Source organism: Carettochelys insculpta, chromosome 9 (genome assembly GCF_033958435.1).
Source record: "Carettochelys insculpta isolate YL-2023 chromosome 9, ASM3395843v1, whole genome shotgun sequence".
In the NCBI taxonomy this organism is placed as follows: domain Eukaryota; kingdom Metazoa; phylum Chordata; order Testudines; family Carettochelyidae; genus Carettochelys; species Carettochelys insculpta.
The window spans coordinates 62,728,652-62,756,391 of NC_134145.1; the positions used below are offsets into that span (position 1 = coordinate 62,728,652).

Consider the following 27,740-nt stretch of genomic DNA (forward strand, 5'->3'; position numbering starts at 1 on the left):
ACTGAGCAAACAATCTTCCAGAGAGGTTGGAGTGCCTGCAATCAAGCGCCACTTTGACAATGTTGATCAAAAATGTTTTTCAGAAAAACCTGAAGACAGAACCAATGTTTCTAGATCTGACAGCAACATATGACACAGCCGGAGACACAGGGTTCAGACATGTGGCTCTTAGTCAAATTGTGGAGAGCACTCCCAGCAGGGGTATTCAACATGGTCAATCTTTTCTACAACAGACATTTCTAAGTGTACATGAGAGACAGAGTTAGCAAGTGGAAAAGAAACCAATCATCTACCACATGACTCTGTGCTGGCACTCAATGCTTTTCAACTGGTTTACAAATGACGTTGTGCTCACCCAGACCTACATGTTCACATACTCAGATGAAATACATTTAGGTGTCCAAGCATGGTCATTCCCAGAACTTGACAAATGCTGACTTAATTTAGATGGCCAAATACTTCAGTCACTGGTGTTACAATGAAGTATGTCCAAGAAATCTGATAGCATGTTCCATTTCACCATATTAGAGCAGATCAAGAATTGAGTATCTTTCTCAGTGGACATTTCCTGAAATGTGAATTGAAGCACATCTATCTCAAAGCACCCCAAGATGGATCTCTCACACATCTCAAGCATCTGAAGAAAACTGCAGTTAAGGTGAGGACCCTTAGTGATATTCTAAAGAACCCTGGCTGCCACTTCATGGGGAGAAAACTTTCAAAATCTCCAATCATCCAGTTTAATCCAATATCACACTGTAGCAGAATATTTTATTCTGGTCTAACACCATTCGTCCCATGTCAAGTTGGCTGACACACAACTACTCTCAACCATGTGCACCATAACTAGGATGATTCAACCTATACCGGTACCGTGGCTCCTTCCATTAAGCAATATCATTCCTCTATGCATCCACCAGAAGATCAGGGCAAACCTAAGTCTACTGCTATGCATAAACCTTTCTGATGACCCAACAACATGCTTGTTGTTGAGGCAGTCATTGTAGGCCAACCTACCCTGCCCAGATTTCTCTGCAATGTCAATGTGGTGTGAGGAATGTCACCTGCAGACTAATCTTTTAACTGATCCAGTCATGCACAAACCTGGCTTTGATCTGCCATGCCATTCATGGGTCCTTGTGAATCAGTTTTGAATAGGCTGAGCCCAACATGCAGCCAGCCTTCACTCCTTATGTGGCTATGGCCTAACACAGTAAAACACATTGCTGATGACTGCCCTCTGACCAGACTGGATGGTGATAGAAGAGGCTGCTGCCAACTGACTTGGCAAGCTTCAAACCCAATAAGAAAATGCTGCACCAGTGTAAATCTAGAGCCATCCACTGCTCCAGATGTATTTTAGTTAAACAAAAGCACTGTTTAGCATTATCATTATTCTTGCATTGTAGGTACATTAGTTGCTAATAAAAAGGACGCCGTTCATTACCTGCTAAAAAGTGCCAGGCTTCTTTAGAGAAAACAAAGCTATCTCCATTAAAATATAAAGTAACAATAAAAGTTCAAGGCAGCATTGAAAAGTGAGTCTCCAGCCTCAGAGATCAGAAAGCATTCCAATTAAAAAAAACATGGAAGAAACAGATGCATTCTGACTGATACTTTAATAGTTTAACATAGGACAGAGAGATTCCTAATGACTAGGAAGTAACAAATGCCATTCCACTTTAAAGTAAGAGAGATAAGATGCAGGGAATCACAGGCCACTTAGCTTAACCTCTGGTTTCAAAGCTACTAAAGCTGCCTCAGCAGGAAGCTGTGGAAAGTTACTTACAGACACAAGAGCTTAAAGATGACGACTCAGGTATTCAAACAAATCTCTCTTTGCATTACAAATTTACCTGATTTTTTTGAAAAAGATAATGTAGTGACAAATGATAAAAGGAATAGAGCTGACGCATCGAGATTTCCAAGAGACATTTGATGAGGTGCTACCAAGATTCATTTTGAAGATAATAATGTATGGGAAAGTGATTGAAGACATCACCACAGATTGTAAATGAAACATATTAGACATGATCAGATAGCATTTTTAGAAGTGTAAAATGCAGCAGAAGAGCGTCTTACTAATTGCACACATGTGTATGCAGCATGAGAGAGACTAGACCCTGAGACGAAAACATTTTGGCAGATAAGTTATCCTGTTTTTTCACATTGTTCAGGTGGCAGCAAAAGGCGAGTGTGCTATATGGAGTAAAATATTTCACAGAACAACAGATTGAACTAATTATATTAATATTTATATTATGTCTCCTTTTCTCTATCAGAATTGTTAAACGAAAATAAGATGGTGTATAAGCATCATTGCACTGCAAGTAGTTTCATATTGTAAATATACAGCTTTATATCAAAATTATCTCAAAACTGGATTATTAAATACCTAATTTTTTTCATCCTTATCAACAGAAAAAGCATTACTTTACTGAAACAACTACACACTACATAAGGTTTCTTTAGTGAACAACACTAGCAGTGGAAACCATAAAAATCCAAGTTGTGGCTAACAAAATGGATGAACGGATGCACGAGGGAGAACTTCCTAATGGTCTGAGTGGTTAAATGCTTGAATGAGTTGCCTAGGGAAGTCATGGAATCTCCATCATTGGAGATATTTAAGAATGGACTAGATAAGCATCTGTCAGTGATGATCTAGATGGTGCCTGGTCCTGTCCTGAGAGAAACGGACTGGACCTGATGATGTCCTGAGGTCCCTTCTAGTTCTTAGTATTCTATGAGGTAACAAAAATTCCCAGCGGGTGTAAGTCAGCACAACTCCACTTCAGCTGAGAATGTGGTCTCCTGGTGCGGATATGTTAAAACAGGAGAAGGTGCAGACAGATGCTGAAGGTATTCTATCGCCTTACCTGAACTGTAATAAAGATCAGGTCTTTCTAGAATATCCCCTTCATGGATGTAGGGCTCAATGCGGTCATCTCCATAAAGGTACTGTTCATTCTCATCCATCTGTCGACTCTCTACCATCTCCAGCCACTGAGAGTTGTGCCACCGGAATTTCTCACTCTGGATCTTCTTAGCCCACTCCTCATCATATTCCTGTGAAAAATGCCAAGCAGGCTTTTAACCTGGCCCTGGAGAAACTCTTTGGTTTTTGTGAGTAAATGTGAGCAAACTTAAGTGCTAATAAAAGACACAAGTTGACAGTCTGGCAGACTAATGACCCCTGTTTAATGTGACGATATATTAGCTATATAAAGAAACATGTTGCAAGTGTGTGAAATTCTAGCAAACCAGATGCCAGCTCTTTTCAAAGTCTGTCAGCATCAGCTGAGAACTGACACATTCATAGCTGCAAACCAGACCATCTCAGGTATGTATTATTATTGTTCCAGAAAGTTTTTAAACATATTTTAGACATAATATATATTTTCTTGTGCCCCAGTTTGTAATTTGTAATTTTCTGTTTGTCATCCCCAAGTCTATTCCAATAATTCAAGACTCATATGCAATCCACAGCCTCACTGTACAACTGCTTTCTATGTTTAATACCGGGTGTCCAACAAAAACAAGTAGCAAAACTGGTTCTAGGAGGATGAGCCAGGATTCCAAGTTGAGGCCTGAACTGAACTTCCAAATTTGGAGGTTTAGGAGCAGCCCACTATGGAACTGAAGGCTAGCTATGAAATTTGGATCTGGTTCAAAACTTTTTTTGAAGTTTGAGGTGTTCAGATTTTGAGTTAAATCCAAGGTAAGACAGATAGCATCTGTGGTCATTCTTCAGGGATAAGCTGCATGCTGACACTTGCAAACTCTACTGGAAAGAAAGGCCTCATGTGAGACTCAAGAAGCATATGCATCCATTTCCACAGCCAGCTACTACATCTGTGCACAGATTAACAGCAGAGCGATACCCAAAAGATACACTGGCTACGTCAACACTAGCCCCAAACTTTGAAATGGCCATGCAAATGGCCATTTTGAAGTTTACTAATGAAGCGCTGAAATGCATATTCAGCGCTTCATTAGCATGCGGGCAGCCAAGGCACTTTGAAATTGACGCACCTCACCACTGCACGGCTCGTCCCGACGGGGCTCCTTTTCGAAAGGACCCCGCCTACTTCGAAGTCCCCTTATTCCTTTGAGCTGGAGCCTGAGTTCTGGGACTCACCCACCTCACAGGCATAGGTCAGCTATTGGTGTCTGGTTGTTGTGTAGTTGTACCCTTAGGGACTGATCCAGCACCTGGTTAAATCAGTGAATCAGGTTCTCAGTATGTGGAGAGGATACATTAGGACAGGCTTTCTTTCTGAAAAGGAATGTCATGAAATGTTACTCTGATTATCTTTTATTGAGGCATGTGTCTTGCAGTTGGCAGACCTCTAAGATGAGTGTTAACTACAGTGGCCGTGTCTACACTAGCCCCAAACTTCCAAATGGCCACGCAAATGGCCATTTCGAAGTTTACTAATGAAGTGCTGAAATGCATATTCAGCGCTTCATTAGCATGCGCGCGGCTGCAGCACTTCGAAATTGATGCAGCTCATCATGACGGGGCTCCTTTTCGAAAGGACCCCACTTACTTCGAACTCCCCTTATTCCCTTCAGCTCATGGGAATAAGGGGACTTCGAAGTAGGCGGGGTCCTTTCGAAAAGGAGCCCCGTTGGGACGAGCCACGCGGCGGCGAGGTGCATCAATTTCAAAGTGCTGCGGCCGCCCACATGCTAATGAAGCCCTGAATATGCAATTCAGCGCTTCATTAGTAAACTTCGAAATGGCCATTTGCGTGGCCATTTGGAAGTTTGGGGCTAGTGTAGACACGGCCACTGTAGTTAACACTCATCTTAGAGGCCTGCCAACTGCAAGACACATGCCTCAATAAAAGATAATCAGAGTAACATTTCATGACATTCCTTTTCAGAAAGAAAGCCTGTCCTAATGTACCCTCTCCACATACTGAGAACCTGATTCACTTATTTAACCAGGTGCTGGATCAGTCCCTAAGGGTACAACTACACAACAACCAGACACCAATAGCTGACCTATGCCTGTGAGGTGGGTGAGTCCCAGAACTCAGGCTCCAGCCTGAGTCCTGAATCTGACATAGCAATGCAACAACCCTGCAACCTAAGCCCCGCTTCCGCTAGCATGGGCCAGCCATAGGTGTTTTTGCAATATAGACATACCCTAAGAAGTGATGTGGTCAATCCCCACATCAGGTGGTTCTCTGAAAAAAGCCAGTCCACTTAACTTGAGCCTCTGTGCACTGTGCAACATCAAAACCATTATTCCACTGGAAACAGAGAGGTTAAAGCTTGGTTTTACTTGGAAGAATGGCAGCTTGTTTCTCTTGGCATGAGGCTGGACATGGAATTTCCATTCTGATATAACATAAGTACAAGACCTGCAACACAAGACTTACCTGCATTGGGCTCTATGGATGTATTTGTAGCAAAAATTTACATTCTGTAAAATATAAACCTAAGATTTTTATCTGAGTCTACATGTAAACTTAACCACACTGGGATTCCTCTTTGCTTGGCAAGCAAGAGATTGGCTTTTGAACTCACATAGTGCACACAGTATGGTGGTCACCAGGCTGGATCTCAAACCTCTGCAGTCTCTGATGGCAACAATCATGAGACCCCCAACTCTGCAACCCAAACTCCTGATAGCTGCATAAAAATGCCACATACTTAAGTGAAAGACAACTGGGCTTCACTGAGTTCTTTTAAAAGAAAAACTAGAATGAGCAATGAAAAATAAACATATGCCTTGGAAAAGGTAAGCTCATCTCTGAGAAGATTTACAATGTGGCCTGTGAAAAATGCAACTGCCAGTGATGACATCTAACCAGTATCTTGGAGACGTTTCCTTTGCTGTGCCTGCCAGAGCTATCTATTATGTCAGCCCTCAGCAGCCTTAAGCTCCTTTCAAGATATAGAGAAACACCTTGTAACTGCCAGAGGCCATTCTGTAAATCCCAACAAGACTATTTCCAGAAATGTTGATCAGAAGAAGAGGAAAAGCTAAACAAATAGCAAATTAGATTAATTTGTAGGAAAGTTGAATGTTTCATACTGGCTTATCTACTTCCAAAAGGTCCCAATAGGAGCGACTGTAATTGCTAAGTTCCCAACTGCAGATATAGCAGGGTGTACGTACAAAGACCTAACTTCTAAAGATGTACCAGGGAAGACGTGGACTTTTATTAACCATTCTGCAGACATCACAAATTTAAATTCCCACCAATCCTGACTACCCTCTGGTTGTAGTTTAAAAAAAAAAAAATCCATAGAACAGAATACACTTGGTCTGCTTCTTTCAGAAGTTTGATGCTCCACATGTTCTGCAACAAGTTCCCTAAGACAAACTACTTGCTACCATAAATTGGCTTGTTTAGGCCTGAGCTGGTAAATGGTGAATTAAATTGGCATGGATCTGGTTGTCTCACTTGAGTGAAATACACATGTAATTTTTAAATCATCTAAACCCCATTTTTTCCCACCTGCCTTCCATTAATTTGTTGCTTTCCTAATATTTGCAAAATCAGCTGAAAATTTATTTGAAATTACCATACCAGATCAGAGCAAAAATCCATTTAGTCAAGGATCCATGTTTGACAGTGGTCATAGATTTTTGAGCCAGAAAGGATCATTATAATATTTAGAGACTGACCTCCTCCACAGCACAAGCCAGTGAGTCTCAATCAATATTCCTTCCTAAACCCTCTGGCTTCTGCAGAGGATGGTTGAAAAATACCAGCACGTGAAAAATTATGGAAAAAACCATGTGTGTAAATATTGGCTGAAGGGAGAAAATTCAGTACCATAAAACTGGAACTAAAGGAGAAAATGGGTAACAAAAATAAATCAAGGAAAAGCAATGACCTGCAACCTCAATAGTCCTACTGTCTATCATATCCTTACCGTGGTCACCAGGCTGGATCTCAAACCCCTGCAGCCAAACCCTTACAAGTATTCACTTTGAGCCATTAAAAGTTCTCTTTACTAGAAGGACATCTTCATTACAAACAAATTGCCTCAGAAACAAAATACAAAAACTACTAAGGTTTGGCACAAACCAGAGGTATAAAGTGAATGAGTCTGTGCTCACGAAAGCTCATGCTCAAAACTTTTCTGTTAGTCTATAAAGTGCCACAGGACCCTTCATTGCTAAGTAGAAATACTTTGTTATGCTACCCAAGTACATTTTTCCAGAATTTGTATTTTATTGAAGCAACTTATTTCCATGGAACTTGTACTTAAGTTTTGTTTTTTTAAAAGAAAATACTGTACTTTTTACTCACCTACCATTTCCAAAAGTATTTAGTTAATGCACTACTTTCATCATCCCACAAGCCAGTACTCCAATTTGCTAAAGGACAGCTGCACATGCATATTATCCAATCATCATGCAGTGACAATTTAAAAAAACACAAAACAAAAAACCAAGCACAATGACCCTGCCAAAGAACCTTTTTACTAGCCGTTTAACAGCTGCATCAACACCTTTCCATTCAAACACAGTATCTATTCTGTGTGGCATCTACCACCCTAGTGACCAAGGCTGTTGCCCAAGGTGGTGTGCTGAGGGGGCTGCACATGAACAGTCTCATGTGACTTTACCTGCAGGCAAGCCAGCTAGGTAGGAGGGAAGATCCAGGAGGGAGGACAGCAGCTGCAGCATACTCTGTCTCAGGTAATTCCTCAGCTCTAGACGGAGGAGCAGCAAGGTGTGTACGCAGGGCAGGGGCTCCCCATTCTCCCTGGGACAGAGGGCCCCCCGTAGAAGCCCTATGGGAAGAGGTGGGGAAGGCTGTGCTGGAAAAGGCTCAGGTGAGATTGCTTGGGGTTGAAGAAGTGCGTGTGTATTCTCTCTGTTCTGGCAGGGTGGGGTTGGGGGGGGAGAGAGAGAGAGAGTGGGGGGGCGGTATCAGAGTGGTAGCCGTGTTAGTCTGGACTGTAACAGCAAAGAAGGGTCCTGTGGCACCTTATAGACTAACAGAAAAGTTTTGAGCATGTGCTCACGAAAGCTCAGACTCACTTCATCAGATGCATCAAAACTTTTCTGTTAGTCTGTAAGGTGCCACATGACCCTTCGTTGCTCTGTGTGTGTAGCAGGTCTGGGTCCACCTCCGTTTCCTCCTAAGCTCTACTGGGGGATTTAGGAGGAGGACTTGGCTGGGAACTGGAGACTGGGGTATGACACTTGAATTCTGAGGTGGAAACCTGTTAATTGGGCCCCTCCCCCACCAGCAGTTTGTTCTTTCTTGGCTGGCTTAGAAGTTTCGCCCAATTTTTGAGGTAGGTGGGTGGGTGCAGAGGAGAGAACTGTTACTGAAATTAGCTCTCCCAGGAGCCCCCTGGGGAAATGAATCACAGTGAATGATGTCTGGCTGGCTGGCTGGCTAAAGCACATTTACCTGTCATTCAATTCTTGATGACCTGGCCACGCCCTCAGGATTTGTTTAAATTCTCACAACAAGTTGTACTTGTCAGTATGTTGAAATTTCTCAGGTCAAGGGGCCTTCTGAAAGCCTCCTGACCTGAAATTTTTTTAGCATAGTGTTATCCTTCCATCAAGATTAGGAATAAGGATTTTTTTTTCCTCGCATCTGAACTTGCAAACCTTCTTCATCTCTGGAAGGATGAGGTGTGATTGTTGTGACTTGCAGTTTCAATGAGGCACTTAAACTCAAGAGAAATTTAACAGAGAGAGAGCTGTGCTAGTCTATATACTATCAAAACAAAAAGCAGTCAAGTAGCACTTTAAAAGACTAGCAAAATAATTTATTAGGTGAGCTTTCGTGGGACAGACCAACTTCTTCAGACCATAGCCATACCAGAACAGACTCAATATTTAAGGCACAGAGAACCAAGAGAAACTTAGTGGGAATATAGGCTCTGCCCCTTCCCCCCTCCAGTGTTTCACGCTGTTCTGGCTCATAAAGGCTTGGTGGAATGCACTATTTATTTATTTATAACTTCTTTGTAATAAATGTTTTAAGCTTTTTGTATTTTATAATTTTCAAAGTTGTGGGAAACTATGGAGGGAGGTCTGATAATATTTAATGACAGATGGAGTTGAAATGCACAGAGTTCTAGCTTTAAAAACTGTTAAAACACAGAGAGAAAAGGTGGGTGAGGTGATATCTCTTTTTTACATTGAAACAGCTTTGATTGGTGACAGATTAGCCCCTTTTGCGCTTCACAGATCAGGAGAAGAGCTCTAAGGAGTTCCAAAGGTGTTGCCTCTCACCAACCATATTTGGTCTGATTAAAGATATTACTTGGCTCACTTTGTGGCTCTCATCCAGGCACCAATAGGACTACAACAAAATAGCAAAATCCACTAAATCACATGCCAAGATATACCCTAATACCAGTCATGATTTATTGATTTAACTATTCATTCACTCATCCATTTGTTTCAAGCCCAGTTCAGAAGTTTATATAATTGAAATTTAAATCTAAGAAGTTCTCAAGCTGCATTTTTCTTGCTTTCCCTATCTATAGATAATTTAAGTATTACTGACGGAAATATTTAGGATTGCTGTGCACTGTGAAATCACCTAATTTCTAAGTTATTTGGGACTCCCTCTCCCACCTCACCCCCCCCCCCAAAAAACCCTAAACATTTCAGGTACCTAAATATCCTCTGGAATGACAGTTCAATTTGCCTTCCCCAGCCCCACTACAATCTGAAATGGCACCACAGGGGAGTGAGGAGTAGTGAGAGGGCGGCAGGAGAGCTCTGGGCAAGATGCAGCCCCCCAGCCGATAGCATGGAACTCACCATGAGCTGCAGGCCAAGCACCAGGCATAAGACGCAAGCCTTGCTGCAGCAAGGGAGCTGCCAGTGCTTCTTCAGAGCAGCTCAAACTGTGGAGATAGAACCCACCGAAGGGCAAGTGACCCCCTCAGGTTTTTTTCCCCACTGTTTCATTTCACAGTCTGATGCCATTCAAACACAGCAGCTGCCTTCTGTGTGTTACATCTGAGGGAAATAGTTAATTCAGGGGTAGGGAACCTTTCCTGGGTCAGGGGGCAAAGTCCAGGGTCACATACAAGTGAGAAGCAAAAACAAAAACCAAAACAAACAAAACCCTCACTGATGTAGCTCCCAACTGAGAAGAAGAAACACGTTCCCCTTGCAGGGCTCAGGCTAGTAGCTTGTGTGCTCCAGCCCCATGAGGGGATGGCAGGAGGTTGGAGCTCCATCATGGGCTCCTCAAGGCTGAGTAAAGCAGGGGGCAGATCTAGGCAAGCCAGGGGCTGCATCCAGCACGCCAGGCCTCACGTTCCCCACCCGTGATTTAAACTAATCCATTCCCCATGTAGCTCTTAAAGGAAGGACTTGGCCAAGAAGGACTTTGACAAGTCTCTTTGCAAGGGGGATTGATAATAGTCCTGTACTCAGAGGAACAAGGGACTGAGCAGCTTCCAAGGGACATGGGGCAGGAGGTAGCAGGGGCACCAAAATGCAGGTTTGCCCAGGGCACCATTCTCCCTAAGGCTTGACTACGATAATTTTGAAAATCAACTGCTTCTAAGGTTGAACAAGCATTTTTGTAATTCATCATTACAATGCTAAAATGCACACTTGTGAATGTGGACAAAATAAACACATTTCTGTAATTTGACTCCTGTATTTAATTTGGTCACTCTTTAGCTTTATAAATGAAGGCTACAACAACATTTAAATTCCATATTTGAAATATGAATCCATAGTATGTGTATATAATACACATACACATGTATACACACACACACACACACTCTGTATGGTGTGTGTATATATGAAAAAATAATGGTGCCCTATGATAACTCAGGTGGTTAACCATAGATTTCTGCAGGATGACGACTTTTTACTTCTGGATACTTGAGTACTATCAAGATGCAACAACTTTGTACTTTTACCAAAGTTGTTTTCCAGAAAGATACTTTGACTTTTACTTAAATACATTTTTTGCAAACTAACTGTACTTTAGCCAAGTAACTTTTTGGGTACTTTTTACACCCCAACAGCCACTAGGATGTTCTGAGTGAAGTCTGCCTCTGATGTTTCTCAATGACTGCAGGTTCACTTATATAACAGGAGGAGTGCTTGTATGTTTATTTTATTCCACTCTGAGACACCCGCCCCCCGACTTCTCTGTCTTAAATAATCAGTTTCCATAAATCCTGTAGTGTCATGGAAGATGTATGGTTTGATTGTGCATGGAATGTGCCATCCTTTTTGAAGTCCTGCATCCAGGTTTGCTTACTTGAACCATTGAAACATTATGAAGCGCTAACTGGCCTATTATCAGAGCATGCCTGTTCCCTATCACGGGTCCCCTTTGTCACTGGCTTCCGTCACACCTTGTATCTGATTAACACGCTATAGGATAACATAGAATTACACAGATCTGTTTTGTGTTCCATCAAGCTGATGGAAAACAGATTCTCCTTTTCACTTTAATGTGGCTGCCCTCTAATTAGGTCTGTAATAGGGTTCATTTCATGTGATTCCTTGTACTAAAAATTAAAGCTGCTGTAAAGTAAATTGAATCCTTGTTAGGACTGTAGTTGGTAAAGTGATACATTGTTTTGACTGTTACCTGAATGTACACCTGCTGCAACAAAATGCCTAGTTACAGGAATGGTTAGATTAACAGCATATCAGCTGTTGCTGAAGAGGACAGGGTTTTTCTGGTTCGGTGCCTGTAGTGGTGTTTCCACCCATTCCCTAAAATAAGCTGCCTCCAGCACATAGTTATCTAATTCCCACCCTCATTCACAATTGTGTAACTTTGAATTACTTCAGTAGAATTGTACAGGCATAACAGAGCACAATGAGGCTCACTGCTGATGGAAACCAGCTTTTTGCCATTGCTAATAATGAAAAATCATAAAAAATTGGTCCATCTAGTCCAGTATCCTGTCTTCTGACAGAGGCAAGTGCCAGATATCCTAGAAAGAATGGATCAACAGATCCAATCCCTGCCCTTAATTTCCAGCTTCTGACAAACAGAGGCTAGGGACATTATACCTGCCCATCCTTTTGATTATTGATGGATCCAACTTCCTTGAATTTATCTAGCTCTTTTTTGAACCCTGTTACAGTTTTGGCCTTAACATCCTCTGGCAAAGAGTTCCACAAGTTGACTGTGTATTGTGTGAAAAAATACTTCCGTTTGTTTGTTATAAACCTTGTGCCTATTAATTTCATTTGATGACCCCTTGTTCCTGGGTGGAGAAAGAGTAAATAGAACCTCCTTATTTACTTTCTCCACACCGTTCATGATTTTACACATCCATAGGAAACAATTACCATATCTCTTCTTAGTTGCCTCTTTTCCAAGCTGAAAAGTTCCAGTCATGTGGCAGCCATGCCTCTAATTATTTTTGTTTCCCATTCCTAAACCTTTTTCCAATCCCAAGATATAATTTTTGAGATGAGGCAACCACATCTACACCCAGTATTCAAGATATGGGCATACAATAGATTTATAGAGAAGAAATGATATTTTCTGTTTTACCATCTATCCCTTTCTTAATGATTCCCAACATGTTTGCTTTTTTGACTCCGGCTGCACACTGAAGTGATGTTTTCAGAGAACTATCCACAATGACTCCAAGATCTCTCTCTCTTGAGATAACAGCCAATTTAGACCATCTTTCTGTATGCATTGTTGGGATTATGTTTTCAGTGTACCTTACTTTGCATTTATCAACATTTAATTTCATTTGCCATTTTGTGGTCCACCCACCCAGTTTTGTGAGATCCTTTTAAGCCCTTTGCAGTCAGCTGTGGACTAAACTATATTGAGCAATTTTTTATCATCTGCAAATTTTGCCACTTCAATGATTATCCCTTTCTCCGGATCACTTATGAATATGCTGAATAGGACTGGTCTCAGTACAAACACCTAAGGGACGTCATTAGTTACCTACCTGTTTCCATTCTGAAAACTGGCCATTTACTTCTGCCCTTTGCCTCCTATCTTTTAACCAGTTACCATTCCCTGAAAGGACCTTCTCTCTTATCCCATGACCACTTACTTAAGAGCCTTTGGTGAGGGACCTTGTCAAAGGCTTTCTGGAAATCTAAGTACACTAAATACACGGATCTCCCTTGTCCACGTGCCTGTTTACCCCTCAAAGAATTCAAGCAGATCGGTGAAGCATGATTTCCATTTAAAAAATCATGTTGACTATTTGCCAACAAATTATGTTAATCTCTATGTATGACAATATTTTTCTTCACTATGGTTTCACGAAGGTTGACTGGTAAAGAAGTTAGGCTTACTGGTCTGTAATTTCTGGGATCACCTCTGGAGCTCTTTTAAAAATTGGTGTTATATTAGCTATTTTCTAGTCATTTGGTACAGAAGCTGATTTAAATAAGTTATGGACCAGAGTTACTTCTGCAATTTTACATTTGAGTTCCTTCAGAACTCTTGGATGAACACCATCTGGCCCTGTTGATTTATTACTATTTAATTCTTCAATTTGTTCCAAAATGTCTTCTAATGACACCTCAATCAGTGCAACAGACAGTAAATGTAAATTAGTTGTTGGAAAGAATGTATCTGTTTTAAGTCTGCGCACAAGCTATCTCCCATCCTTCCATTATAATGTTCCGCTGCAGAATAAAACCACCATGATAAACACTTTCAAAGCAATAGATAAGAGTCATATATATCTATATCACCTGTTAATAAAAAGGACTTGTGTATAAAAATAAATAGCATCAAGAAATCAATATCCCAACTGCTTTGGGAACCAGCAGAAAGGGATAAATGTGCAGCAACTTCTGCCCCATTTTGTTTTATCTTGTGTTCAAGGTAAAGTACTGCAATCAGCAGTTGAGACACAAGCCATAAAATTAAAAGGTCTTAGCTGGTAGCAGAAATAACCACTATAGCCAAGTTTAACAGTTTCTATTATAGTCTCCTGTTTCCAGTCCATAACAACTTTCTGAAGACATCACAGCTTTCCATACTTGGTATCTGCCCCAAGATGGGTGAATGTATGTTTTCTAATTCCATAAATATACACACAGGATTTGAGCAAAACTGATTAAGATGATTTTCTGAGGAGGAAACTGAAAATCAAAAATTGTGTCTCTGTTAGGAAACGTCCTAGACTAAATTCAGAGGGGTGACACAGATGTGAATCACTGACCACATGTGAAGAGAGAAACCAAGGTTGACCTGAGGGTCTAGTTTGCTTGGCCTGCCAACCTCATCCTCACGCAAGTTGCTGAAAGCCCATACTGTTGCACAAGTGTAGTTTGTAAAGTCACATGTATTTAAAAAAAAACTAAAAATGGTTGAGAACTTAAAAACTGGACAGTAATAGACTAAATCCCGCTGATAACTGAACCTGGTAATATTCTAAACAAAAAGAGCTCTCAAACCATGCATGTAACTGTTTCCTACACTTCATTATGACTCCCAAGATATTCTAGGCTTCAGAGTGAGGTTTGGAGTCATCGCCTGTGCTGGTTGGAATGTTGTGCATGGGGCTGTGGGTATGCTGGTACACTTGTGTTGATTTATGCAGGCAGTACTTGGTGTGAAATCTGAGCAAGGTTATTTACCATATGTGCAGTCTTCCTCTACAACCAATGAAACTTGCATGCAAATTATGTGTAAAGACAGGGGTGAATGGTTGAGCTACCTCTGACATCACAATGGTTTCGGACAGTTGGCGTAGCATAGACACATGCTTTATTTTAACTATAACCTCGCACAGCTGAAATTCACGCAGCCAAAATGGCTAAGAATTTAAAAACTGGACAACAGATCATGGAACCCAGTCGTGAATCAATTTGGGAACATTCTGAACAAAGAGTGGTCCTAACCGTGCTTGGAGCTGTTGTCATCAGTGCATACTGCCTCAAAGAGTGACATTCTTGGAATCTTTTTGGCTACATCTACACATGCTTTCCTCTTGCAAAAGAGGAATGCAAATAAGGGAAATCAAAAATGCAAATGAGGCACTGATTTACATATCTTGCACTTCATTTGCATAATCTCTTTTCAGAAGAGATTATTTCAAAAGAAAAAAGCAGTGTAGATGGGGCTCTTTTGAAAATAAACCCCATCTTCGAAAAAACACTTCTTCCTGAAACAAAATATGAAGAAGGGTTCTTTCAAAGATGGGGTTTGTTTTCAAAGGAGCCCCATCTACACTGCTCTTTTTCTTTCGAAAGAATCTCTTCCGAAAAGAGATTATGCAAATGAAGGGCAAGGTATGTAAATCAGTGCCTCATTTGCATTCGAGTTCCCTCATTTGCATTCCTCTTTTGAAAGAGGAATGCAAGTGTAGACGTAGCCATTGTGTAGCCTGAGAAATAGAAACACTAGGAGCTGCTGAAGACAGCAAGCAAAATAGTTGTGGCATTTGCAGAAGAGAGACGGAGGGCTGTTATTTGAGGGTTCCAGGGATCCCAATCCCTTTTTCTGTGCCCTTCCCACTCTGTTACCCACCCTCGCAGCCAAGTCACAAAAACCTTTGCCACATCTACCACCAAACCAGCAGTGGATCATCATGATGGCTGCTAGCCTAACAAGGCACCAGTGTGTCAGAGATAAGATTGATGCCAATAGTGAAGCTCTAAGCACTTCTCCGTAATGAGGTCCAACCATTTGTCTCAACATTTCCTGGCATGCAGGAGGGAGAGAGACATGGGGAAGAGAAAGCTGACTGCCTTGTTGAGGAGCAAAGGCAAGAATTCTCCTGGATCCAATACTACAACCTCTACAGAAAAAGGAGGCAGACCCAAAATAGCTGGCACTAAAATTCATCTCCCTTGAGACTAAACTCACACTGTAAGCAAAGCTCTCACCAGATCCCTATGGTCTGTGCTTCCTAACAAACTCTCAGTGGTCTCTTGGAACAGTGTGAATACCTCTTTTTCTTCTTCTTATGCAGCTGCAATTTTAAATTCTGAAATAATTTGAAACCATTTCTGAGGCTCCTTGGACTAGTCCGAGAGTCAACATGGTGAACTGGTCCACGGGTTCAAACAAAGCTGTTAGGGAAAATGAGGAGGTAATGTGAAAGGGAGCGAATTGCCTGGACCACAATATATACCCTAACATTGTATTATTTTGATTTACACAAAAACTAAAGGTAAATCAGGAATATGTAAGAAAATGATAACAAGCCCAAATACAGTGAGGAAGAGAAAAGGAGGAGGAGCCTGACAGTTCAGAGACCTCGCTCTTTAGCCACGGAAAAGAAACTGCTGTGGCTTTGAGCCCAAGTGACTTTTCAACAGCCCTGGCCTGTATGATGCTATGAGCAAGTATACATGTGATGTTAACTGCCACTACTTTCCAAAGGTTTCCAATCATTGTCAAAAGTGCATGAGCTCCCAACAGTGGGGTAGCTAATGCAGCCAGCATTCCATTAGAAACTAAGATCTGTTCATCTGAATCTGACAGAACACACTGTGCAGGAAGCTCATCTCCCTCCCTGAGCGGAGACAGCCAATGTGTGTCCAGCTTAGTGCTCTCCCACCACAACTCAGCACCACATCCCTAAAATATTCAGGCACTGCCGGAAATTTGTATTCTTGTTGCTGGAAGAGGCTGTTTGTGTCCTCCAATGACTCCATGGTACATACTGTACTAAAGCAACACATCTGTTTCAATTCACCAATGGGGGAATCAAGCCAAGTTGCTTTAAACAAGTCATCACCGGCGTAGCTTTTCCATAATTTCTGTGACAATTACTTTACAGCAGAAAGCTTATTCCCTCCCTCCAAGGCTTGCAAGGCCTCTAATTTTCCTCAGTGTTGTTTCAATCACACTACGTGCAGCTTCTTGATAGCAGAACAAACATGAGCTCTCTTTAAAAAGAAATTTGTTTTAAGTATAAAAAAAGAACTCTCCTCACATTTCTGTTCTGATTCCTCATAGTCATAGTAACTTGCTTATGTTAAATACATTTTGACAAAAAGTCTGCAAATTTAATTATTTTGCTGTTGTGAATGTAGTACTCATGAAGAGAGTTGGCCCAACAGTCTTGAGGACTGAAATCTTCTATGACCCACTACACCAGCATCTCTCAGACTGTGGCAATGCAAAACAAAAGCCCTACATAACTTGTGTGCCTTGAAGCTGACCTAGATGGACAGATTCATGGGCTGTTCCACCCTTGCTCCTGATCTAGGTAGTGCATCCTTTCAATGCTTCTCATGTTTTAGCCCCTGCAGCCTCCTTGCTGCTAGTCCTTCTTCACCAGTGTGAGCAGTTCTTTCACTTGGCCTGGATGCTCAGGATTTCAGAAAAGTTTCCATTCTGCAGCAGAGATAAGATAGTGCCCATCTTATACCACAACTTTGCTGTGATAGGGGGATTCCTCCTGCATCTCTTGATACCTGAGCCTCTAATATCCAGTAAACCAGTAAAAACAGTAAACAGTAACAGTAAAAATGGCTTGGTCTTGTGGTAGGGCATGAGTGACTAAGCAGCACAGGAGTCCTTCCTTAGGTGTGGGAGAGAAAAATGGCTTGTGTGTTAATAAAACACTCTGCCAGCCAGAACCTAAATGTCTCAGGCTGGTGGACTTCTGCATGGGGATCCAGGTGGAGCTAAGCTTCTTACAGAAGATTGTTGAACACCCACTACACTAGACATGTCTAGTCTATTTTATTCCTAATGGCTTTTGTTCTAAACATATACCTAGTGATCATGAAAAGTGAATTGCTGTAGCTGAGCTGGACCTAGCTGTGAGTCTGGAGAGTAGCATTGAAAATTTGATTAAAATTTGACTTAACACAAGAACTAGGGGTCACCAAATTTTAATCAAATTTTCAATGCCACTCTCCAAACTCACACATTGCCTACCAGCTAGGTCCAGCTCAGCTACAATTCACTTTTCATGATCACTAGGTATATTCAAACAGTACCATTAATGCAGTGGGTCCCAAACTCGGTATATATTGGAATTACTTCACCCACCACAGAAATGCAGATGATATTTGTCACACGATTGAATTTTATATTGGATATGGAAGCCATTTTATGTGCACAGTGTATCTATTGGCCCCAAATATTGTGCGGGGGTGGGGGTGTGTGAGAGGTGTCTAATGAAAGCTGAATCTGGGTATGTTACTCATTTGTCTGTATCATGCTGGTAGGTAATGTTACAGAGTTTAGCTCTGTAACAGCACTAGAAAATATCTTAGTGCTAAGCTTCACAACAGGAGGTGTGAACTCAGCGCCAGCCAGGATACTGGGATAAACAATGGGATGGAAGCCAGAGGCTCAGACATTCGAATGAGACTTGTCAATGGAATGCAGCCCACTGGTCAGGTGACCTGGGCTGAGCAAAGGAATTGATACCCAGCTATCCATTACACCTGTTGTGTAAATGGTTAGTGCATGCTAGCCAAACCAGGGACCAATGGCATTTTGCCACAGTGGCTCACCTGGGTCAGATGACATTAACCCTCAAGGGCCTATGGAAAGGGGAAAGGGCCGTGTCTGTGGACACAAGAGAAGAACGATAAGGTGGACCTACCAGTATCCATCCTGGATTTTTGGTCCCTGTGCCTGTCTCCAAGGGTCCATGTTCCAGCACATTGACCCCAGAGATCTACAATTCTCCAGTAATTAAAACTGTGTAGCCTGGAATTATATTCCTTATTGGATGGACCTTCAGAGACTTTCAGGAATCAGCACATAACATCACAGGCCTGCGTCAATAGCAGTAATTATAATTGTAAAATACCGCTTTAACATTTTTTCTCTGAGTTCCGCCCCCCCCCCCCCCCCCCGCAAAAAAAAAAAAACAAAAAAACTGCTCACCTGAATTTGGGGGTTGTTGGTCTGGGATGGTATAGCAGCTGGGAAGTCTGTGGGTTGCCTTGTGTGGTTGCTGACTGGCCAATGGGGCGGGCAGAGGTACTTTCGTGGCTGGTTGGATTTGCCTTAGTGAGACAGAAATCCTAGCCTGGGGCTGTAAGTAGCCTGGTTTTAAGCAAAGATACCCTGGATTGGTTTCTCTAGCTGTGCCCAGAAACTGCACCATATTACAGTATTTTACAAGTGAGGAAAACTACAGAATCTATCTGAATTAGACAAGAAGATTTTAGGAAGGGAAAAAGTAATTGCCTGAAAAGGAATACGGTCAAATCTCCTGATCCCACGCACAGAAGTTTTTACAAAAGAACGGCTATAGCTGGCCATACCAAAAGTCCATCTACTCTAGTATCCTGTAAGTAGCCAATGCCAGGTACCCCAGACAGAATGAACAGAGCAAGTAATCATCAAGTGAACCCTACCTCGTTGCCGATTCTCAACTTCTGAGAAACAGAAGCTTTAACGATTACTACACAAATAGGCCCTCCAGCAATACGGTGCCCATCATTAGGCAATAAACTCTTGTTCAGTACCAACTTGGCTGGAACAGCCCCACCTGAGCTGCCAGCTTAGTTTGTCTGGAGGTGCTTCATTCCAGCGCCAACAAGATTCAAAAGAGAGCTAAAGAGGTGGAACGGCTGCAGACCTTTGCACTAAATATTTAAGATCAAATCAATCTGCACACTAACCTAAAGTGACATGAAAGAGGTTATCCCCAATCCCACTCTAATTATTGAATAGGACAGAACCAACAGTGGTTTTTTAATATCTATAATCTTACCGTGTGCACTTACCTTTGTAAGATAAGTAGATAGAGAAAAGATCCCTGAACAAGTAAATATGCCAGAGTGAAGAAGGTTAGGCAACCATAACATTTTGAAAACCTAAAATCTTTTATATACTAATTTAAAATGGAGGACTATAAAAAGAGTGATAGGATTTTAAAACATGTTTATAATACTTTAACATGCATTTTTAAAGAATGTGTGATTTTTGAATGGGGAAATTTAGATACAGATTAATACAACAAGAAGCTTAGTTTTGCCAAGCAAATGCAACTCCCTCATGCAATACAAAGGAAGGTTGGTGTAACAAACATTTTCACCGAATGGGTCAGCCTTTAGTAGTATTCCTTCAGAAAACGGGTGTGTCACATTGAAACGGGCTCTAAAAATGGACAAAGGAACTCAACCTACCGCTATAATATCCAGTGTGTTGTCACAGACTTTGCGGATCTCTGCATTTTTGTCGTGCATCAGGTCTATCAGATATGCTGGAGCCTCTGCAAAGAAATGGTTAAGGATGCAATGCTGGTTTTACCACAGGTTTGGAGTCTTCCAACTGGCATGAGGAACTGAGTATCACACTGGGGAATATTTTTTTTTTTGTGGCTGTTGGATATGAAAATGTTTTCTTAAAAACAAAAGCTAAGGGTGGAGGTATTCTAATCAATTAGAATACACAATGTGAATTTCAGATCAGAGAAATGATGGAATAAGCATCCTAAATGCCATGGTGGCTGGAGGATAAAGATTGGCTGTTGTGATGACACTGGAGCATATCGATATTCTGACAATGAATTGTTTATGAAGCTACTGCAGAGAGGAGAATAATTGGAGATCAGTATCAACCTTTTTTTCTGGAACAAGCCAGCAACTGCTTTATTTTGAATTTTCAGCAGAGAAACCAATTAATAAAGTCAGTTCTCCTTGCCCAACACGTGTAGCTTTAGCTTTGCCCCTTTAAAAAACTCAAGATTTGGATTCAAAAGAATCCAACTGCATTTCCTTCACAATCTCTCTGTTTTGATTTTCTGATTTAAGAAAATAATTTTGAGTTGTATAGTTCTGGAAGGTATTTATAATAAATCAGCTACTAGTAAATCATATAAAAGAACTATCTACTTTTGAATGTAAATAAATTTTAGAGAAGGCCATTTATTTTTGGACTAAACCTCAGCAATGTCTGCAAGCAAATGGTTATACTGGATGTCATAAACACACAAGCAACAGGTGTCAAGTTATAGTGAACAGAGTGAAATCATTTTGTGAGAGAGGGGTTGTCTTTTATCAGATATGGATGTATGAGATGAATTAGTACACATTTCAATGGCTAGGCCAGATCTTCTTTCAACTTCCACTATATTTACATGCAACGGAAATGTTGACAGCTCTCCCAAAATACATGATATAACAATACTTCTGCAGGGTTTGTAACAATGATTCTTTGTACGAAAAACCAAAATATCTATTTTGTGCACATGTATAAATCAACTAAGTCTCAAACTCCACAAATGATTTTGCTCTCTCTCAGCATGAGCTGACAGCTTCTGGGAGACAAGTAAAGATAAATATTTGCAGACTTGGTCCAACGTTACCAAGCACGCAATCATTCCAATAAGTCCCTAGGTACCTCAGATTCTCCAGGATGACTAGTATAAGGGAATGTCAACTGGGTGAGTAAAGCAAGAGAAATCTGTTGCAAAAGCTGCTTTCCCCTAAGCACAATGAAGTAGGGGATTATACTAGCATGAGGGACAAGATGGCCCCACACCTGAATACTGTCCAAGTTCAAGAACTCGTGTCCTGCAACCCTTGAGGAAAAAAAAAAAAAAGGAAAAAGCCTTAACAGAAAGGAGACTTCCCACCTAGATCTGGAAGGGCCAGAAGTATAATTTGTAATATTAAATATACCTGGAAAAATCCTGCAGGACATTAGAGAGGCACTACCATTAATTTTTATACAGTACTTAGTGTGTGCTAAGTGCTCTATCAACAGAAAGTATCTGACATTAAGACCTGACCCTCAGTGTTGGATCAGGCCCCAGCTTAAAACAAGAGGGAAAAAAGCGAGAGATTGTGAGGCCTGGAGAACAGGGGGTCACAATTAAGACCAAGCAAGCTGAATGAGTTCAGTGAAAAGCCAAAGGTAGCAGAGGTAGTGGAGCCATCAGCATGGAGAGAAACAGGAGAGCCAGGAACTGAAATCAAAGAAGAGAGATAATGGAAGAGAGCCAGGAGTGACAGATAACAGAATTAAGGACAAGACAGTAAAAGATTTGGACACTTGCTTCCAAGGAGGAAAAATGGAGGGTGGAAGGAGACGAGACTGGAAGCAACAGGCATATGAAAGAACAAATCCCATTTTCTTCTCCATCTGAATGAACCCTCTAGAGGTGAAATCATGGTAACTAAAGCACCTGGCTTTCCAAGTGGAAAGATGCAGAAATTAGTCACATTGAAATATTTTAAACACTTACTAAATAATTTTCCTGTAAAGCATGTGGCATATACAGTGGTGTTGTACAAAACAATCCATCAATGCTCATTTAGAACGGGCCATGTGAGACATGCCTGTAAAGCCCTCATAATGCACTGCACCACCTTATGGTCCCTATAGTCTGATGTCCATAGCATTCAGCCACTGCTTCTAGTTAAATTAATTCTAATTACAGTGCAAAGCTCATTTATGAAGCCATAGCAAAGCTTTGGCTCACAACAAATTCTAATTACAACAAGTTAAGTTCTTTCAGAGGATACGGGTCTCCTTGATGATGACATCTCTGGTGGCTTGGTGGAAGACCATTTGGTAAAAGACATAGATGATTTGGCACACAAACTCGTCATCTTCTTGCTGAGCTGCAAAAAGAAAAAAAAAAAACTATTTCCCCAAGTTTCCAAGACAGAGCACTTTACATTAGTGTACATTAATGTGTCAGAGTGGTGCTGGCTCTCATGGGATGCATTTTTCTAGAGGCTTATATAAAATGAAACCCACCCATCCTTCCACCACAAACATGGAACATTTATGGCCTGATCCAAGCTTATTGGAGTCAATAGAAAGATTTCCACTGACTTCAGTGAGATTTAACTAGAATGTGACAAGAACAGGAAAAGCGAGTTGACTAGACCACTGCTCCTCCCCGGCTGCTAGTAATAGAATGACATCACTGTGCTTTCATTGCAGACTGACTACTGCTATCCTGCAGGCTAACAAAGTGAATGGTGCTACCTGGGTCAACTTGAAACAACAGATGAAAATCAGGCTTGGAATAAATTCACTAATGTACCATTTAGAAGTTCAATGAGTGCTGGAATAATTCCTGATTTGGCCAACATAGCGGCACAGGAGTCATCCATAGATACAGTTCCAATCATGATCACCACTTCCAAGACAAGGTCATCTTCTGCAGAACCTGGGAAACAGAATAGCAAAGAGCTGGGCATTTAAGAAAGCACTTTGGCAAATCCTTGAATGTTCTTATTCTAACTTAAACATAATTTAATTTTCAATAAGCTAACATTATGCTAACTAATACATCCAAAAGAAACCAGAGTAGCAAAACAATACTGCAATAGGACTACAATATGATAGCAAAAGATACTATGATTGGAAAAGAGAACATCACTGGGGACTAACCACTGTTACAGACCTGGTTTTAGTTTATCCTTGAGGTATGGAACCAGTTTGTACTCTTTCAGCACAAGCTCCCAGTCCAGGTCAGGTAGGGTCAGATTAGCCAGTGTTCCCAGGCATTCTATCACAAATTCTTCCTCTTCGTCGTTAGAGATCTGAGCTGCTAAGTCACCAACATAATCCTAAGAAAATATATAGGCAGAGAATTAGCAGAAGTACTGCACATGACCAGCATTTGATTTTGAAAGGTTCCTGGCTCAAAACAAAACTAATTTTCACCAGAACATTCAAAAAAGGCTCATCTCCTGAATGAGAACTACTTTCAAGCCAATTTTAGTTCAACCAGTTTTAAAAATAAAACTCACTTTTTCAAGAGAAAGATTTTCCCCACTTTTCATTCTCCGATTGTAACCAACATCTACAATAAATGAACCGGCACCTTTCCCTCAACAAACTGTGGTGACAGTGACCATGGAGCCGGAGGCCGATCGCTCACAATGATAGTACCTGTGTCTGTCAGTGTGCAGAGTGGGCCACAGTCTCGAGGGACTGGCGATGCTCCACTACTCCCTGGGGAGCCTTATCAACTGGCTTGTCCTGTGTGGGAACCTTTACTGAGGACTGTAGCCTCAGCTGTGCTGACAGAGCAGGCAGAGGCCTGAGCTTCTTTGGTCCCTGAGAAGGCGCTGGTGCTGGCCAGTGCTCTCTGTAAGCTGAGTGCTCGGGCAGCCACCCAGAAGAGATTCAGGCACTGCACATGGATGGAAAAAAAATCAGAGGGCACATCGGTGCTGGCCGAAGAGCGGAGCCCATACCGCTCACTGCAGTCAGAGCACAGCCTTTTGCCTAACTAATGACACAATCCTGAGACTGCCAGCTGCAAGGCTCCATCGTAGGTAGGTGACTCAGTGCAGGGCTCCTTCTTCGCAGATGACTTCTTTGTCAGCACTGGGAAGCCATGTTTCTTAGGTAACAGCAATGTTCACTGGTACCAGGCTGGCTTGGGTGCCAATAGTGCACTTCTCACTGAAGGTGAAGTGCTATACTGAGCGACTCACATTGAGCCGGCCTGGTCACTGAGCAGATTCTATATGAAGAGCCCTGAGGTTTACGATCCTCCTTTTGGGTGCAAGGACAAAAGTTCTCACAAATCCAGCACTTCTCTACTATGCACTTGGTTCAGGCGCTTGAGGCAGCTGCCACTTAGAGGCATGGGGCTATTAGAGGAATCACAGAACACTAGAACTGGAAGGGACCTTGAGAAGTCATCGAACTTAGTCACTAGGACTGAACCACAGGGCCTGAAGCCCAGCGATCAGGACATATTCTAGGGACAAAAGTCCCTGCTGATACCTAAATAACTTAGTACTTAAACACTTAAAATTAAATGAAACTATAAGCAAGCCTAAAGGCACGAAGTCCAAGACAAGAAACTGCAAGTCCTTGATGAGCAAGGAAAGGCACTCCCAAGTGACCACCACAGCACTGACACGGCATGCTAACACACGAGCAGAACACTCAAAGGGATGACGCAGCTGACTCAATGAGGAGATACTGCTGAGACAAAAAATTCTCCGATGACCATGCAAGTGATTGCTCAGACACCTACAAGAGAAGCAACAAGAGCAAGCTCTCCAAGAGGAGCAAGATTTAAGATTTGGGCTAACTGTGGCAATGGTTTTTGAGAGGCATATACCTGCATGCTTTTGTACCAGGGATCTAGACAAAAAATGGTTCTATATTGTAACAATCCACCAATCCTTTGAAGCATCCGGAGCCCTTTTAAAATATCAACTGAACCAGCTTTATAAAACATACATGCTCAGTAATACATGAAACTCAAGTGTGTAACACTGATTGTAAAGATAAAAGCAAACCCATCCCTTGAGATGCATCAGCAGAAGTCTATTGCCAAAATCCCTTCCAGTGTAAAGAGACAGAGGGCAGTGACAACACGTAGTGAGTGCTTACAATAAACAGGCTTTTGGTTGGCTCGTCATGTTGTGAAATGTTCCTGATCATCTTCATCAATAATGGATCCTTGAACTTCAGAGCTCTCTTCATTAACAGCTTCAGTCCATTTCCTGCAAAGAATTGGATATATAAATCTCCCAGATCAGGCAGCGATGAGCAAATTTTTTGTGCCTGGTCCCACTTTTTGTCCCTTCAATTAGTAGGGCCCTGCCAACCTGTCTAATGTAATCCAAACTGAGGGAAATTTCAGTTATGCTCATATAGAAAAAGGGACCATATAAATATTATGAATCGGTATATAAATATGGATACACAGACATAAAAACAGTTACATATTTCAACATTTTTAATCAGATGGATGAGCCTGAGACCCAGCAGCTGAACATGCTGCATCTCTCCGCCCCCGCTATGAAATTTCAGACCCCACCCCTCCACTTTGCACAGCCCTGTCCCAGGCTATGGCAAAGGTGGAATCAGGTCTTTTGTTAAAAAAGAAATAATTAGATTTTTTTCTTATAAACAAGGATTAAGGGACAAAGGAGAATAACCCAGACAAAACAAACTCTTGTTCTTACAGATCATAATTAGTGGGGCAAATTTCACCCAAATAAACTCCAAGACCAAGTATAGTACAAGTACACAGTCACCAATACCTCAATTATTTAACATCAGGACAAGTGTCCCCTCTAATTTTTTCCATCCATGCGCAGAATAATTTTTGTTATGTGCACCGAGGCATGTGTTGACATGCACCACCCATAGAAACACATGCTGTTGGCTGTGGTCCCTATGGGTGCTCTGCTAATCAGCTGGAAATCATTTGAACCTATCCTGGCTTGTAGCCCAAGCACTCAGCTGACAGGGGGCACTGATTAGGACTCATCACCATAGCAGAAAACTGAGCTATAACAGTTATCAACTCTAATAAAAGCAACCCACCTGCTAAGACTCCCCCTTCACCACCACTAATATTACCTCTGTTCTATTTAGCCTTCCAAAACCTCTGCTCTTAATTTTCATTTCAAATTCTCAAACAATTGCTGTCTATCTTCATACTGGTAGCTTGAGAAGGTACAAATCTAAACAGGTTTCTTGCAAAGATCTTTTAAATAGCAGGTACTCATATATGTTAGCCACATTACCCAAGGGAACTGGCAAGGGCTATAAACCAAAACACTCATAGTACACGTTCTATGGAGCAAACCAACCCTTACCACACTTTGGACACTATGGGAACAGTACTTTAACCAGACTCAACCACTTGACTGTATGGGCCAGATTATGACCTTACTGATGTTATTCTTCAGGACCATCTTGCCTGTTTAATATAAACAGTTACTTTTTTATTTTAATGCAAGTTTCTTCATGAATTATTTTTCTGTGACAGAATACCAACAAAGGAAGCAGCCCATAAGTGAGTTAATATATTAATAGCCCCTACTGGAACCAGCGTTCCCTGTAAGCTGACCACTTGGGCAGCTGACCACAAGAGATTCAGGTGCCACACAGCTGATGAGCAGAGCACTCACAGTGACACACAGTGGACAGCATATAGTTCTCTTGGTGGTACACATCCATACATGCTTTGGTGCACATAACAAAATGTATTCCACCCATGGATAGAAAAAAAATGGGAGGGAACACTGACTGGCACTAAAACAAAGGATTAGGCATGATAATGCCAGATAATTATGCAGCAGCAGCAATCACTTTCATCAAAAACATCCCCAGTCAGAAAGAGAAAATGTGACACATTGACGAAGTTGTGTCTAAGCTGGCAAAAAACTGCAAGTTTCTCACGTCTATACCTCTGAAAGGGAATGCTGTAAAAAATGGCATGATTGTACTTCTTGGTTATCTTTTGCCAACTCCAAAGCAAATAGGCTCTGTTTGCAAGTAAGAAGAGTTTGTTCTCTAACTGTGAGCACTGACAGCTCAGGTTGGGTTCTGAATGTCAAGCTGGTTTTTTTTTCTTCTCACGATGCCTCGTCAGTAAAAACCATCCTCAAAACTACATTATACCCTCACAGTTGTGTGTGCAAGTCTACTGTCATGGGTGGTTTGCACTTGTGTAGCTGATTGGAATTTAGAAAAACAGAGTGGTTAACACACAAAAAGGAATAGAATCCTCTGTTTTAGAATCCTAAGGATGGAAGAGAACTCAAAGTCATCGAGTCCAACCGCCCACTGAAAATAGGACCAATCCCAACTAACTCATCCCAGCCAGGGCTCTGTCAAGCCAGGACTTAAAGACCTCTAGGGAAAGCAATTCTATCGCCTCCCCTAGATAATCCATTGAAGAGCTTCACCACCTTCCTAGTGGCATAAGGAGGTGTTGTCTTGGACATGATAATAGAAATATAAACCAATTTAAAAAAAATCTATACAACCGTAAGTGACAGAGCTTGATGCAGAAATCACTGAGTAAATTCCACGGCTTGCACTGTGAAGAGGACCAGAACAAGTAATTGTTCCTTCTGATGTTAAAATCTATGCAACAGTTGCCGACAG

The 27,740-nt window shown here is 41.5% G+C and overlaps 1 protein-coding gene across 5 annotated transcripts in view; it reads right to left on the reverse strand.

The window, feature by feature from the left end:
* The window catches only part of KIFAP3 (kinesin associated protein 3), a 109,410-nt gene that overhangs the window by 31,068 nt on the left and 50,602 nt on the right, over positions 1–27,740 (reverse strand). For 4 of the 5 annotated variants that reach the window (XM_075003022.1, XM_075003018.1, XM_075003021.1 and 1 more), the window contains exons 13-18: positions 25,227–25,339; positions 23,272–23,437; positions 22,909–23,034; positions 22,379–22,477; positions 20,036–20,121; positions 2,880–3,069 (exon numbers count right to left, since the gene is read on the reverse strand). In XM_075003022.1, coding sequence (XP_074859123.1) covers positions 2,880–3,069; positions 20,036–20,121; positions 22,379–22,477; positions 22,909–23,034; positions 23,272–23,437; positions 25,227–25,339 — 780 coding nt within the window. The remainder of the gene's footprint in view (positions 1–2,879; positions 3,070–20,035; positions 20,122–22,378; positions 22,478–22,908; positions 23,035–23,271; positions 23,438–25,226; positions 25,340–27,740) is intronic. The other variant, XM_075003023.1, reaches the window with a different exon arrangement.